This window comes from Crocuta crocuta, unplaced genomic scaffold, assembly GCF_008692635.1.
Source record: "Crocuta crocuta isolate KB4526 unplaced genomic scaffold, BGI_CrCroc_1.0 scaffold293, whole genome shotgun sequence".
NCBI lineage: Eukaryota > Metazoa > Chordata > Mammalia > Carnivora > Hyaenidae > Crocuta > Crocuta crocuta.
In genome coordinates, this window is record NW_027529436.1 from 1,264,717 (window position 1) to 1,280,229 (window position 15,513).

The 15,513-nt window shown below is 39.0% G+C and overlaps 1 protein-coding gene across 1 annotated transcript in view; it reads right to left on the reverse strand.

Annotated features, from left to right (window-relative positions):
• Positions 1-15,513, reverse strand: part of MEIS2 (Meis homeobox 2) — a 206,284-nt gene that overhangs the window by 177,125 nt on the left and 13,646 nt on the right. Inside the window, 1 exon segment of the mRNA XM_077759963.1 lies at positions 13,696-13,810. Coding sequence (XP_077616089.1) covers positions 13,696-13,810 — 115 coding nt within the window.

The window sequence follows — 15,513 nt, forward strand, 5'->3', positions numbered from 1 at the left end:
TTGAGATCCCCATTTATAAACTTTTGAGGGTGTAACCAAAAGCGCCTGCCTTGAATCACTCAAAAGATATTTACTGGCACATTGTTTGATTAATACAATGCAGGGTGACTACAAAGACAGCTGGTTTAACAGAACATTCTGTGCAGGGAGAGCTGAACCCCATGATACTTCTGACCATCGAGGAAATTGCCTGTTACATGACTGGAAATTGGTCCTGAGCCCATGTTGATCTACCTCTTAAATACAAGATCTAGGAAGACTCCCTAGGATATTAAACCCTATCTGAAAGTAGTTCAATGAAAGAAACAGTTGAGGACTGTTTTCCACAGTGTGTTCCAAGTAAGATTGGTCTCCGGAGATGGTGCACAGAAGGGTTTTGGTGGGTAAGTGAGTCTGGGCAGCTCTGTGTTCTACCCCTTGTGGACTTAAAATGCACATTAGCAAATCAGAGAATCTGAAAATTCCTATACTAGAGGAAACCCTGCTCTACTCCAGCTTTCAATCTATTTAACCGCAAAGTCCTTTTTTTTTTTTTTAGTGTCTATTTAAATATCATTGGAATTGTTTCTCCAAGTATTGAAGAAGATATACTTAGTCGATCCTGTTGTTAATAATTATGGCAACGCTATAAAAATGTACAAAAATATGTCCCTGTATATATTTCCAGAACGATGTTACATATAGGAAACCATGTGAATCACAAGAATTTAAGTGCTTAAATTACTTTAGAGAGAATGTCAAAGCTTTCTTTTTTTTTAAAGCTATTTGAAATTTGATTCTTCATTCAAAGAATATCCACTCTTTCAAAAAGACAGTATTTCAGGCAAGTATATGGGTCTGCTATTTTGACTGTGGAAGACATAGTGGAGAATTTGTCATTGGCATTCAAAAGGAAGGCGATTATGTCACTACCGCCATTCAAAAATCTTCAGTAGGTCCCTATTACCTACCAGATCAAGCACAAACTCCCCAGCAGGCTATTCAATGTCCTTCACAATATGGACCCCATTCTCCTTTCAAATAATAATAATAATAATAAATATATTAAAATAATAATATAATAAAATTATTATTATTATTATTGAAGGCCTCCTACATTATTACGTCACAACGNAGAGGGTGCTGAAAGGGAAGATGCCTAAGACATGGAAACTGTCCTCAGCAATCTTACAGTCAAATAAGATAAAAAATAAGTCACGCAACCAATTACTACTGCACAGACAAAACCTGACTGTAAGAAGAGAGACTCAGAAAAATGTGCAACTTCAGAAGAAAGAAATTACTTCCAATTAGATGAATCTGGGGCGGGTAGAGGGCTGAGGGCAAGTAACTGTTGTTCCAGCTTTATACCCAGAACTTCTACTTCCTAGATATGAACGCGGGATTTCAGTTTTTAGTTCTTCATCACGATGGCAATAGTATGGGGTCAGATCTCAGCATTTACTTAATTATGTAATTATTTAATCCCGGAAGGGAAAAAAGCTACTTTAGAAGCAACCTCTAACTAAGAAATATTTATGTTTTCTTTACTACAAACCCAGATTCGTAGTAAAGATTACCGTCATTTTATATAAATCATATCATTTGATCTCTACCCCACAGAAATCTGTTAGATATTATCTATTATTCCCATTTCACAGAGAACAAAATGGAAGGCTAGAGACTCACCCATGACTGGTGACAGAGCTGAGGATTTAAAGGCAGGCAGGCCATGCCAAAGGCCACATCTTTAACCACGGTGCCATCCTGCCTGCAAGTACCTTGTGCACACCCCCCACCCCCAAAGAATCATTATTCACCCAACATGCATCACACATTTCTACATCAACAACTTTACATGTGCAAATGCAATATTCTTCCTCCTTTTCTCCACTGGCTGATAGAGGTCCCTACTTTGAAACTCACACCAGGGAAAAAGAAAACTATCTAGATTACAGTGCCTCCACCATAGTCCTGCATGTTATTTTGGACTCGGTCCTGCACGCCATCTCTCCATCCATCTTCTCCCCTCCATCTCTACTGCCATCGTTTTACTTCTGCTCAGTCTCGCCTGTCTTCTGGACCAGGAACCCTTATTCCATATGTAGTCTTGTTTCCCTCAGAGGTATTCTCTTCATTCTAAAAGAGCTGTTTTGAAAACATAAATCTCACCAACAACTCTTTTTTGCTTAAATCAATGGGTTCCCTACATCGCAGAGCAAGACTACCCTGGAGCATGGATTAAATATTCAGAGTCCCAGCGCCTCTCACAGAGATTCTAAATTCTGTGCATCTGCGGTGTGCCTGGGAATCTGTATTTGCAGGCCCCCTAGGACAGTTTGGTAAACAGAGCTCCACAGGATTAAGTATAAGCTACTTAGCGTGGTCAACAAAGATCTTCACTCACGGCCCCTCCTGGCCTCTCCAGCCACCTCGTCCCCACGCATTCTCTCACACAAACAGCAATGCCAGTCTGGCTGTTGCTCCCAACATACAGCGTTGCCTCACACTTCTGGGATTTTGCACTGGCTGCTCCATCTGTTCCCCAAAACCTCCTCACCTTGTTCACCTGAAACACCCACTGAAGGCCATCCAAACCTTTTAAAACCTCCCTCAATTCTGTGAAGCCTTCCACAGGGATTTCCAACAGATTTAATTACTCCCTCATCTGAAACACCTTAATGCCTTACAACTTACACGTTATATGCCAGAGTAGTGGCACGCATATAGATCTGTTTACATTTCTGAGTCACTAACAAGTATAAAGAGAAGAGGGACCGCATCTTACTTGCTTTGCATCGCAGCCTCTAGGACAGTGCTTAGCACGAATTATATGGTCAATAAACGCTGAAGGAAGGGAATCTTTTGGGGGTCCCACCATTAGTCAGTTACCATCAGAGACTTTTAAAAAGCCAATGCTCATTTAGTCCCAACAACTACCCTGTGAGTTAGTTATCACTCCCATTTTATAGGTGAAGAAATTAACATTGGCAAAGACTTCTGCTTAGAAGCAGCGGTGCGGAGATGAACATTCCAAGCTACCTGCTACACCATGCACTGTCTCCGGGCCGGGCAAGCCTTCCTCCATCCATGCCCCCCAACTCAGTATCTTCCTTGCATAAGAGTTATTTGTATACCTGACGTGGTGCCTCCTGCCTCCTGGGGGATGGTCCATTCTTGAAGGCAGGGATCCTTATAATGTTCATGTTTTTACTCCCACAGTGCTTCGCTCACTGAAGAGCTTTGGCTAGTGACTTTCAGCAGCGTACATTTATTTGGAAGAGGCCCTGAGAGAGGGAGAGCTTCCTGCCTCCAGGCAGGTGTGTGAACCTACATGTAGCCCCAGTGCACAACGCTCTGTCGTAGAAGGACATCGACGAGCGGGGGCTGACAGGCTTTCAACCGTCTATGACTTATCAACTTGTCTTCGTCATTCACATTTAGTACATAGAAATTTTGGAGGTTTTATTTTAGCGGATGGCATTTATTACAAATGTTAGTTGGAAGAAGAAATATGAAATTTTACACTCCTAGTCTACTTTTGTAAAATCTTCAAACTTAAAAAAAAAAAAAGGAATGTTTGGTTCTGAGGCAGCAGTAACATCTCTAACTGGTTGTTAGGGAGGGTTAGGGAATCAGCATTTTGGTGAAGCAAGTATTCTGGCTAAAAAACAATCGGCTATATCTTCTATAAATTATCAGTCTAAAAATCATTAAAACCCAGTAAAATGTACTTAACACTAAAATACTCCTGAAAATTATTTACACTTTTGGGAATGATTTGGCATCCGTTTCAGGAGAGGGTACATTCTCAGCCATTGTACTGATTATCATTTATTGTTCTGCTTCTGAAGTACAGAAATTCCAACAGAGTGCTTCTAGTTGATGAGATAATGGAAAAGTTGCTCTATGTTTACAAAACACACCTCATTCTTCGCTGAGGGAACAGTCCTCTGATATTAACACACCACCTTAGGTGTTCTACTCTGAAACTGTAACATTCTACCACCCTCGGAAAATAAATGCTAAAGGCTAGTTATTTTCTTGATGAACTGAGAAGAAAAGAAGCTTTCTTGGTAAACAAAAACAGAAAATAAAACTATTATCTCACTACATATGATGGCTAGCCTGTAAAATCAAGGAAATAAAAATACTCATGGTACACCCCAATTACAAACAAACAAAACTTGCAGCCTCTCTCTCTCTCTGTTTAAAGATAAAATGCACAAGTGAAAAATAAGACCCATGAATGTAAACATTAGATTTCTGGAGCTTGAAGCAAGCATAGCATAATATGTAAAATTGTCAGTTCACTATGTTGTACACCTGCAACTAATGTAACGTTGTATGTCAACTGTACTTCAATAAAAAAAATAAAATAAAAGATCATCTAATTCAGTCCTATTTTACAAATGAGCCAAAGTCCAAAAACACAGAGACTCATCCAAGGCCACAGAGCTAATTAGTGTTAGCCTAGGACAGGGGGATGGCGGAATAAAGAAACTAATGACCACTGTCTCCAGCCAATGTTATATGCTTAACACATGGAATCCCACTTAATATAATCTCCAGGACGACCTTGAGGCTCAAGAATTTCTCCCCCCACTTTGCAGATGAAGAAATCGAATCTAGCAGATACTGAGTAAAACTGGAACTTGAGCCCATGTCTCTCTGCCTCCCAAGTCTGTGCCCTTTTTAGTATAATCCTGACCTTAGAGCACAGGCTACTTGACTCACAATCCAAGATTCTAGACAGAATATCAAGCAGATGAAGAAAAGCTCACTACAAGGTTGTGCTTGCATCATCCAAAATAATTATACTTGCTCAAAATCAAACTATGAAAAAACTGGACGACATATGTAGAAAATCAACAAAAGCATGTGAGGCCTAAAATTCAAGAATTACTTCCAGACTCTTTACCTGTGTGTGAAGACCAATGACTTCCCCCAAGGTCAATCTCATCCTAAACAAGGAGTACAAGCAAAATGGACCCTGAGTTAATCATGGGAAACTATTGACCACATTAAGCAATTTCCCTTATTAGGTTTGCCATCACATTACAAGATACATCTACACACTTTCTTTTGTAAAGATAAATAACATAATGAAAGGAAATCCCATCTCCAAATTCTGACTATATGTGCATAATTTAAGACAGCATTCAGAACAAATAAGACAAGTGCTATTTTAGGTACTATCTTAAAATACGACTTAGAATAAGAATCTAAAATTTAAGAGCCTACCCAAACCAAAAGAATTCTAAGTTGAGTTCAGGGTACATGGACTTACTTAAGGCAGTGTTCGTATACAACAAAGTTTTAGTAAAAGAAAACAATTTTTATAATCTCTTAAGGATGTAACAGGATTTGATCAAATATATCAATATATTCAAAATAGCTCATTTATGTTCAGGTGCACATCACAGACTCAATAAAATAAGATTTCGATTAATCTGTCCATCTTAAAGAAAAAAACAAAACAAAATCTGAGGATTTGTTTATTGATTCAAAAGTGGACTATCGCTAGACAGTCGAATACATGATAATCCCTACAGTGGAAAAGCAGAGAGAAAAACCAGGAACCAAATAATTATAACACAAAATGTGAAAGATGTTATCATAGAAGTGGAAAGTGTCACTGGGGTGCAGAGAAGGGAACACTAGCCTATATGTGGGCAAACCAGGAAGGCTGCATGGAGAAGGTGATATGAGAATGGGATTTTTGTCAGTAAGAATCCCCCAGGCAGAAGAGAGACAAGGACACACTTTCTCTACATTTCCCTCCCTTTCCCTCCATTATTTCCCTCTCTAAGATTTGGCTTTTCAGCCAGCTGAGGGATCTTAATGCCTTAGAGAAGAGCTACTAAAGTGGTTCAGTTTCATTTTAATGAGGAACTAGATTTCAGTGAAGTCTCCTAGTTGTTTTCTTGCTTGTCATTAGAAAGGGAGTGACTAGTTCAGAACTACTGAGGGATAAATTTGGTAGATGAAAATGGTTTATATTATTGTCTGCTGTGACATCAAAATATTTTTAAAGGCCAGATTAAAAACAAATGTCAACATAGGAAGATGAATTCTCCCACTGATCCTGCCTCCCCCTTCTCCCTGCCCCTAAACAACAGTAAGACTTTCAAGAAACTCTCTGAAGGTAGAAATGAGGAAGAAAGAGGATGGGGGTGGGGGGCGGGGGAGGGGAGAATAACATGGCATCATTATAGACTATTCTTCTGAAGCAAAGGAAAGACAATGAAGGGAAAACTAGAACACGTGTAGTGCAACGTATAGCACCATAAGGCTGTGTTTGATGCTCTGGGGGGCTTCATCAAGTACTGTTCAGCCAAAAATCAATTGAAAATCAGCATGATAACAGAGCATGAGTTGCCCTATAATAGCCTTAAGACCCCCAAGGCTATACAAGTCCCTTTCACCTGCACAGATTCTAGGGGGACTTCGCTTCCCCTCCCCGAGTACTATGCCATGCCGGACTGTATTTCTCACCTAGGGTTTTACCCTCCCGCAGAGAGGGGCGTTGACAAGGACCAGTGCTGTTTTAAAGTGGCTTTGAAGAATTTTTCTCTTTCTGCCTTATTCTTTATTTTTTCTTGATATCTGCACTCAAATCCAACCTATAATATTAGTCGCAGGACTGTTTCCGCAATATTAAATGGTCAGGCATAATCTCTGAATAACCTCATAATAAGAGTGTTCTCTAACTACCTTAGCTCACAGACATTAAACTGGCCCTTAATACAATCAGAGTTCAGGCTTATGCAAATGTGGCGTGTAAGCAATTCACGGCATTGTTATAAATATACATATACAGTTCATTCCAAGATTTCATCTCAATATTTCTTCAATCACTTCCTCACAATGTCTGGTTTGTTCAATTTATATTTCTACTTGGCATTTGGTGCAAACCCCCAAAGATAAGATACATCTGTCCCTTAGTCACAGATCTTGGCATTTTTACCTTAACTCAATCGTGAAATGATTGGTTGAATATTAACCTTGCTTATTAGCAGGATTTCCTCATAATAAAGCATTTATTTCCAAACTTTTGAACGTGACATGAGATGTACCAACTCAGCAGTGACATATCAAAGCTTAAGGAGGACATATAAACACCCTGATCTGTGTGAGGGAAGGAAAAGCTAATTGGAAGTCAGCTTCCCTGTGATTATCAGCTTGTTTATGAGGAGGGAGGACTCCTCTGAATGGCCCTGTAAATTCATCCCCGATTATGGCGTTAAAACCAGAGTTCATTTCCACAAGCTCCCCCAAACCCCCCACCCAATCCGTTTTGTGTAGTTACAAAGGGTGGTGCACTGTTTTCAGAGAATGACAGTTTTTCATGCTTTGATTTTCTCCAGTTTCAAGAAAAATTAATCAGTTGCACAAGCCAGTTGTCAGATTTCACTTCCCTCATGGCAGAAAGCACACATAGTCATTGTCTGCTATAAGAATAAATTTTAGTAATTTTTTCCCCATGTCAATGTGAATATTAGACTGACCCAATTAATATGAAATGCTTCTTTGCTGCTGGAACAGACAGTGCTACAGAAAGAGCCATTTGCACAACCTGTTCATGATTATGGGCCATAAGGACACAAAGATGGCACACACATTTGCGGACCATCTGAATTCTTATACGGAAAGGGGAGGGGGCGGGGGGAGCGGCATGACGTTAGCGTGACTGTCGTGGGTCATGTTTTTTAATCCGTAGTATTGGACATGTAACACAGCAACAAGAGCTGATCATTTTGTTTAATCACCTTCTGGATCTTTGCCAGATGGTCTCTATTGAGAGCGCTGCAAACAGAGAGAGATGAACTGCATCTAACACGCCACCAGAGCTTTCCCGTAAATGTCTGAGAACTGATTCCAACAAGAATTTAGTCTCAGAGCAGAAAGGGATACATTTAAAAACTATGTGCATTAACTATACTTTTCCCCATAGAATCCTCACTTGGCATGAATAATTTACCCACTCTTATGCTAATGGGATCATGAAAGTATCCCTGTGTCTTTAGTGCAGCTATTCTCAGCTTTCAGTAATTACCCCACCCAGTGAAAATAACATGGCTTCTGCATTGAACGGCCGACTAGTACCTGACAATTAGAAAGATCATGGCTGACAGTGGAAGGGTCCAAAACTGGACAGAGAAATCCTTGTGGCCCAAGGAAGAGTGTAGACATAAAGTCTACAAAGCTGNAAACACTTTCCATTGTCAAGCTTTGCGTTCTCTGACTTATTATCAAGATTTTACTTAAATAAAAACATGTTTCTCTTTACATCACTCAGTGTAAAAGACATCCATGACAAGTTTTGAAGGAAAAAAATAACAAATATCCAAAAAGAAGAACTAGAGTTATCTTTAAAGCACATCTGCACTAAGTATTTATTTTATCAGGATTATTTAAAATCTAAATTATAGTGAAAAATTCTCTGCATTTGGCTTTTCAGAGGGAAAACGGATTGTCAAAAAAAAAAGAGAAGAAGAGGAAGAGGAAGAGGAAGAGGAAGAGGAAGAAGAAGAAGAAGAAGAAGAAGGAAAGAAAGAAGGAAAGAAAGAAAGAAAGAAAGAAAGAAAGAAAGAAAGAAAGAAAGAAAGAAAGAAAGAAAACTCATTTCGACCTCTGTCCACAAAACTCCATGTTAGGTAGTTCACTGTGTAAAAATTATCAGGCTAAAACATCTGGGAAAGAAAGCTATGAAACAGCAGGGAACGTGGCTGGTTTATTGTTTATCTTTTGTTTATGAGGCAGTATTCAAGTTTAATTACTACTCTAAATTAAACTCTAACTGGCATCAGGAGACATCCCTTTACATGACTAAGTTGAAAAAAAAATCTAGAAATCCCAACTCTGGGTTTTTCAAGTAAGTTGATACATATAGGAAGAAATTACTCAAAATTAACAGCAATTATAGAAAGCTTTTAAGCATTTATGGGCACTATTACATGCTCCTGGAGCATTTATTTATTAGAAGAGTTTAATTTTATTTCTAAAGGTTACTATTCTAAAAAGTCCTCAGAAAATCAACAGAAATTATCTGGATGTTTGTTGATGGTTAGAAGGATGGTAGTCTTTTGACTTTATTGGGGGGGGGATAGAGAATAAAAATGCAACATAAATATTCTATACACAACAGCTCTTTCTGTGGGGATGTTCAATTATCAATTATATTCTCAGGGAATTTTTTGATACAATTAGGAAGACAGGAAAGTAAAGAACTGTCATTTATGTAGCATAACAGTGAGTGACCAGTTTTGGATGAACTTAGCTCTAGGAAAAATAAAAGTTAAAAGCAACTAGCAAAAGATTATGCCAGATGGCATCTGTCATATTGTATTTAGGGTTATTTTAAAGAAATTGCCGCCACTATGAAAACATTCCATTGATGGAGTTTTCCTAGACTGAATAAGAAATCCCAGTAGAACATATTCAGGATCCACCGTAGGTTGGTTTGAGGTTTTCCTCCCTCCTTTAAATGTATAACTGGAATATTTTGGTGGGGGAGAAATCTATTTTATAACTGTAGTATGTATTACAAACTCAGAGGTACAGTTAATACTATTTTAGATGCTTGCCTACCTATAAACACCTTCAATATAAAGGGGGTATTTTTAGATTTCAACACCATGATTGGTAAAGAACTGCATAATAAATAAATAAATATCTAGCTGTAAAATAATAGTCCTATTGCCTGGATCAGAGTTGAAGACATCAACGGAAGGATTTGACAGGTGGCAGAATTGAGGCTTGCAAAGCCCTGTGTCCTGAAAGATTAAAGACATATAGATGCTAGTATGCTAATGTATTTAGGTTAAACTGGGTCTGGCAACAGTATGGTTAACGTGCGTGTGGTGTGCAGTGTGAGCTCAGCAGTTACTGGGCCAACTGCCTCGGTATTTCTGGGAATCCTGCCTATTCACAGTGCAGGGATTGTTCAATTGCTGCAAAATGTACAAAATGAATTTTACAAAAATGAATTGTAAGGAAGGCCCCATTACAACGATTTTACAGCAAAGATGTCAACATCAATTTTTCTTTCATGCATAGCTAATGATTAAAACAGCATATTCCATTTGCCTAAGACAATTTATTTCATATTGGCACATCAAAATATTGAAATACAAAGTTATCTTTACTCTACCCTTTTTATTCATTGCTGCTGAACCCATACCATTGTTCAAACCAGGAAAAATAAAACAAACTTGGCACGAAATACTTAAAACAAAGGCTCATCAATATTCCCCAATTTGTCAACATCTCAATTACAGCACTGGAAAAAATGTAAATTTCATGTGCTCTAAACACTGAGGGGTCTATTCTCTTGCCAATTCACATGCGTAACTCCCATCAGCGTTAATGGGAGTTACACAAACCCATCAATAATAATAATACTTTGTACATATATTGTGCCTTTCATCTAAGGCTCTCAAAGTGCTCTACGAACAAGGGGGCTGCTTCCTAGTCTTTACTCCGGCAAAATACACAATGAAATACAAAGCAGCTTTTGACTCAGCAGGTACAGAATTAGGGACCCCAAGCCTTATTATCAAGCCCCATTTTACTGATGGGAAGCCAGACACAAAGAGGGCCAGTTACTTCCCCAGAGTCCCTAGTCTGTACCCTAATTCTATCCCTGAAAAACCAGATTTCTTTCTTCATTCTAATGTGACTAACAAGACAAACTCCCTCTCTTTGGCTGCTTTCAGCAAAAGAAATCAGAGTGAATGAAAATCTGGTTCATATTTATAGAGTTTACTGCGAGGCATGTGCTGTTTGAGAGATATAGTAAAGTCAGGTTTTCTATTTTACCAAGTTTGTTTCTTACAGTATTTTTAAAATTTGATTTTTTCCCCCATTTGATTTGTGGCACAAACACTGGAGAGTAAGATGACCTTTCACCTGTGTAACTGTAGCTCTTTCACTATCAAGTCATAAAATGAGGCATTTTTAGGTTCCAAAGTAAAGATGTGTATGAATCATTTTTGCAAAAATATTCACGAAAAATATAAAGCAACATAAACGCATGTATTGTTTTATAGCATATGGCTATTAAAGTTTAATTTAAAATGTGTATGAAAACATTGTATTTAGTACAATTCATCCCTATTTTTCCTGTTTATCATAATTTGTTTTGAAACTGAGTCGTTTTACAGTTTTCCATATGCCTGTTGTGCTAATAAATTCTGAATAAGCAAGAAAACTCTTTTCTAACCTACCAACTTGGTTTCCAATGAAACATGATAATATATATAATGCTAAGAACATAAATTTCCCTCCTAGCTTTTCCATTATACATCAACCCCAAGATTTAACCTAGGATAAGCATATGTGATTTCAGTCAATATCTCTGTTGACTTTGCCCTGAAGCAGATAATTAATCTTTCCCACAGAAAGCTACTATGGACAATTCGGCGGGCCAAATTTCACAATACCTTAAATACATGCTTAAAAGACTCCTATGGGCATGAGTCTGACAAAACACATCCAAGGCTGGCCTTTAATACGTAGTCTGCCGTTAACAAACAGTGTACCCTTAAATATGACTTTGGGAACCCCCGATGTGGTAAGCCAGGTAGGAAATTCTCCATGTCAAAGCGTTCCCTATTTTATAGGAATCATATCTTGTTTTGTCCCTCACGTGTTAATACAGTAAAATGACCGACTTCCTAGTTCTCGTACACATAAGCTACCATGTCCATTCTTTAATCCCACGGAGATATGATAAAAGGAACAAAATCCTACAGGGATCACATCCTTCAACATGGGATGAGTGGGTGCGGCTACCCACAGCATAGAGGTTTGTGTGTATCGCTTTTACCCAGTGTAGCAGTCTCAGAACCCTTCTCTGTTCCGACCAAAAACAACAACAAAACAAACTAACCAAACTGATAAAACTCCATGCCTTGCTTGCTGCCGCAACTCTTCCCAGCTCCAAACCCCAGGGTCTTCTTTCTCCCCTCCCCTTCTCTCTGGTCCTTTCCTGCTATCTCCCTTGGCATAACTCAACCAACCCAACAGAACCAGCCAGTTTTAAATTTCAGTTGGGACCTTCGTGACCTGTTAATGAATCTACAGAGAGGAGAAAAACTCACAGTGTTGAGTTATGCCTGGTGTTGCTAGCTGACTTGGAGTCAGAAATGCTTGAAGCGTTAACGTAATTGCAAGAATGTGAAAAATGAAGCACTGGGCTCCTGAGCAAAGTGAAAGGTCAAAGCGAGCCTCACACACAACAAGTCTTTGGAAGATAGCCTCATTAGACCATTAAGTCTGCTTCTCTTTCCCCCCTCTTTTGCACAATGTTTAGGGTGTTTTGTTTTTATTAATAGATACATTTCACCCTTTGTGTTATAGCAGTTTGGGGTGGTGGGGGAAGGTGGGAGCCATTCAAAGCTTTCCAGATTTAACCCTGCCGAGAAGTCCATCACCAGGACACGGAACCACAATTCAGCCATTGCACTGCAGATCCACTGAATTTACGTTCGTGCCCTCTCCAAAATGCCTTCCAGTTTGGTTTCCTTATGTGCAATCTAACTGGTCTAATAAAGACAGCATATAAGCCTTAACAAATAAAATTCGCAAGTTCTTCCACAATTTACAGTATCATAGTGTTCATTTCTGTATCCGTTTCAAATTTCTTAAACCTAGATTCTAACTCGGACCTACTCACAGTTAATGGCATTCTAGAAGAAACGATGTTTCTACACTCTTCTAGAATACTAGTCATCCAAAATCCGTGGCCAGAAACCTGGAGGAGTAGAGGCACTCACCCTACATCAACCACCCTGTTTTAAATGGCATATACGACTACAGCTCAAGCTGTTAAACTGCCCTCCACTTGGAAGGCTGTCTAATGCTTAAATATTGTGGCCATAAACACAGTCATAATAGAGATGAAATAGACCTAGGAGATCAGACACCATCTAACGTAAAATATTAAAAAGTAAAATCTATGCACTTTCCTGGCCCACATTCAATAACGCATCTTCCTTTAAATTATCATTTTAGCTACAGAAGAGACATCCCCACCAATGTATAATTGCTCTCTGTGCAACAGGTGAGTTTTCAATGGTAAAATTTATTCTGGATGACACTAGGCTTCTTTGTCATCTGCAGTTGACATCCCCCTTGCCCTCTGATTATTCTAATTTTTAGGATTTGTGACACAAGTCGCCATGTCAGGTGAATGGAAATTGGGACAAATAGTCGAAGAATTTCAAAATCCATCTTCCCAAGATAAAATTCCATATAAAAGCCACACCGTACTTCCAGAGCTCAGAAGCACAGGTTTGAGCATTTTATGTACTTTAGAGGCATCACTGCTGATTACAGAGAACTCCTAATGTTGATATTATAGACAAACTAACCTGCCTCTAGAATAATTCAGACTAGTACAGAATAGCAGCCAATAGAAGCCCTAGAAGCCTGGTCGTTCTATTTACTCCCACACAGAAGTTAAAGTGTAGATAACCAAATTTGCAAAAGAATTGGCAGAACTAATCAATTGTTATTGTAATGCCTACTTCAAGATTAGACAGCTCACTTTGATATTTTTTAAGGAACATAAGTTGAGAGGAAATACTAATGTAGCAGCTCTCTAACCTGCCACTCGCCTATTTACAGGGAGGTAGTACTGATATCACAAAATACTGACGCTAGTTTAGTTATGTCTACTTTGCACAAGGGAAATGCTTGACCTTTTACCTTGCTCACTGCTGTTGTCTCCACTCTGGGAAGCATGGCCCCCACTGGAGGGCCCCGGGGTGCCTGCTGAGTGGGTGGACGTTGCATCGTCGTGATCTCGCCAAGATGCAGGATTCTGATGTCAGGATGCCAAGAAATGTTCCCATAAATGAGGAGCCATAAATGAGGAGCCAATAGGAAAGGTGCAGAGAAAGACAAAAATGTGTACATATTAGTATTTGCGGACCTAGGCATATACAGACCCCACACTACAGTATGTTGTCCTTTCAGCGATAGGTACCAAAAAGAAGAAAAGATGCTCTAGGATCTTGATGAGGTGATGGTTACATCTGTGTATACATGTGTTTAAACTAATTGAAACAGACACATAAAAGGGGTGTCTTTTATTATCGCAAATTATACCTCAATAAAGTTAATTTTTAAAGTTGGGGGGAAAGCCCCTTAAAAGTCTAGAAGTCATTTTTACTCTTGCTGCCTTAATTGGGGCACACTCTTCCAAGAAAGAAGCCCAATACTCTTGGACACTAAATTCCAGCACATCGAAAAAAGTCATGACTCCCTTAAAAACAAAAACAAAAACAAAAACAAAAACACCCCACAGATCCAAGAATGTATGGGGCAGCTCTTTGCATCTTTCAGATGCATTGCCTTCAACCAACCTGAATGAACTCTGAAAATTATCAGCTGATTATGCAACCAATATATACCGTGATATTAACGAACAGAATGAAACAACTCTGAAGTGTCAGCTGAGTGATCAACTGGACGGGACTTTCATGTGAGTTTCACAGAAGCTTTAAACTCACAGAGCAGTGCTTTTTCCCTGGGAGCATGACTTGTTTCAAAGGACATGGAAGGCACACTGAGAAATTATAGCTCATGCTACTTTGCTGAGTGTATTCTTCTCCTGTTCCTCCTCCCCTTTCCTGATCATTCCCAATCCCCTGCTGTTGCTTAAAGGAAAACAGGAATTCTAATGTACAGGAAGGACTTTATCAGCACCACATGAAGGCAGGCAAGAGATGGAATTTCCTCTGGCAGAAACGGAGAGTAGGAACAGCACATGAAACAGACCAGCCTTAAGGCCAGAACTATACACTTGTCACCTGCATGTGATGACTTCAACTAAGCCCAAAGGTCTCCTGGCAAGCAAANTTAGGGGCAAAATAAAACAAAAACATCAATCTCTCAAAGTGCACGATTTCTTCCTACAAGAATTGGTAAATAAGGATTCAGACAGACCGACATGCCTATAGGCAACAAGCAAACATCTTGACCATCTGAAAGCAATCTTGCCATGTTGTCATTATATATAGTTTATCCAGAAAAAAAATCAGTCTATCACTTTCTTCTACAACAACTCTGTAATGTATATATAGAATACAAAATTATATCAAAATAAAATCAAGGAGACTTGGGGAGACAAAATAGGGACTGTTCTTATTTGGAACAACAACAAAAAACCTTTCCCCCCCCTCTACAGGTCTGCTACAAACTGAGTGCAAATTAATAGTTAGCATTTTGGAAAGATGACGAAATGACCCAAAGCTCTATAGATCAGTCATCTCTGTATCAAAACAATGCTACTGGCAATGCCATCAGGCAGGCAACTGATTCTAAGTGGAAACCCCAAGCAGAAATTTTGTGATTATAAATACAGCACAGGGTTAGATCTCTGAAGATATGTTTTAGTTTAGAAAGTAGACTAGGGAACAAATTTGAGTAGAATGAAATAAAAATCAAGGTTCTGTGCTGTCTGTATTAAGACAAAGTCATGCCTGTGATTTCTCGTTTTATCGGAGTTAGAAGCCACTCCAA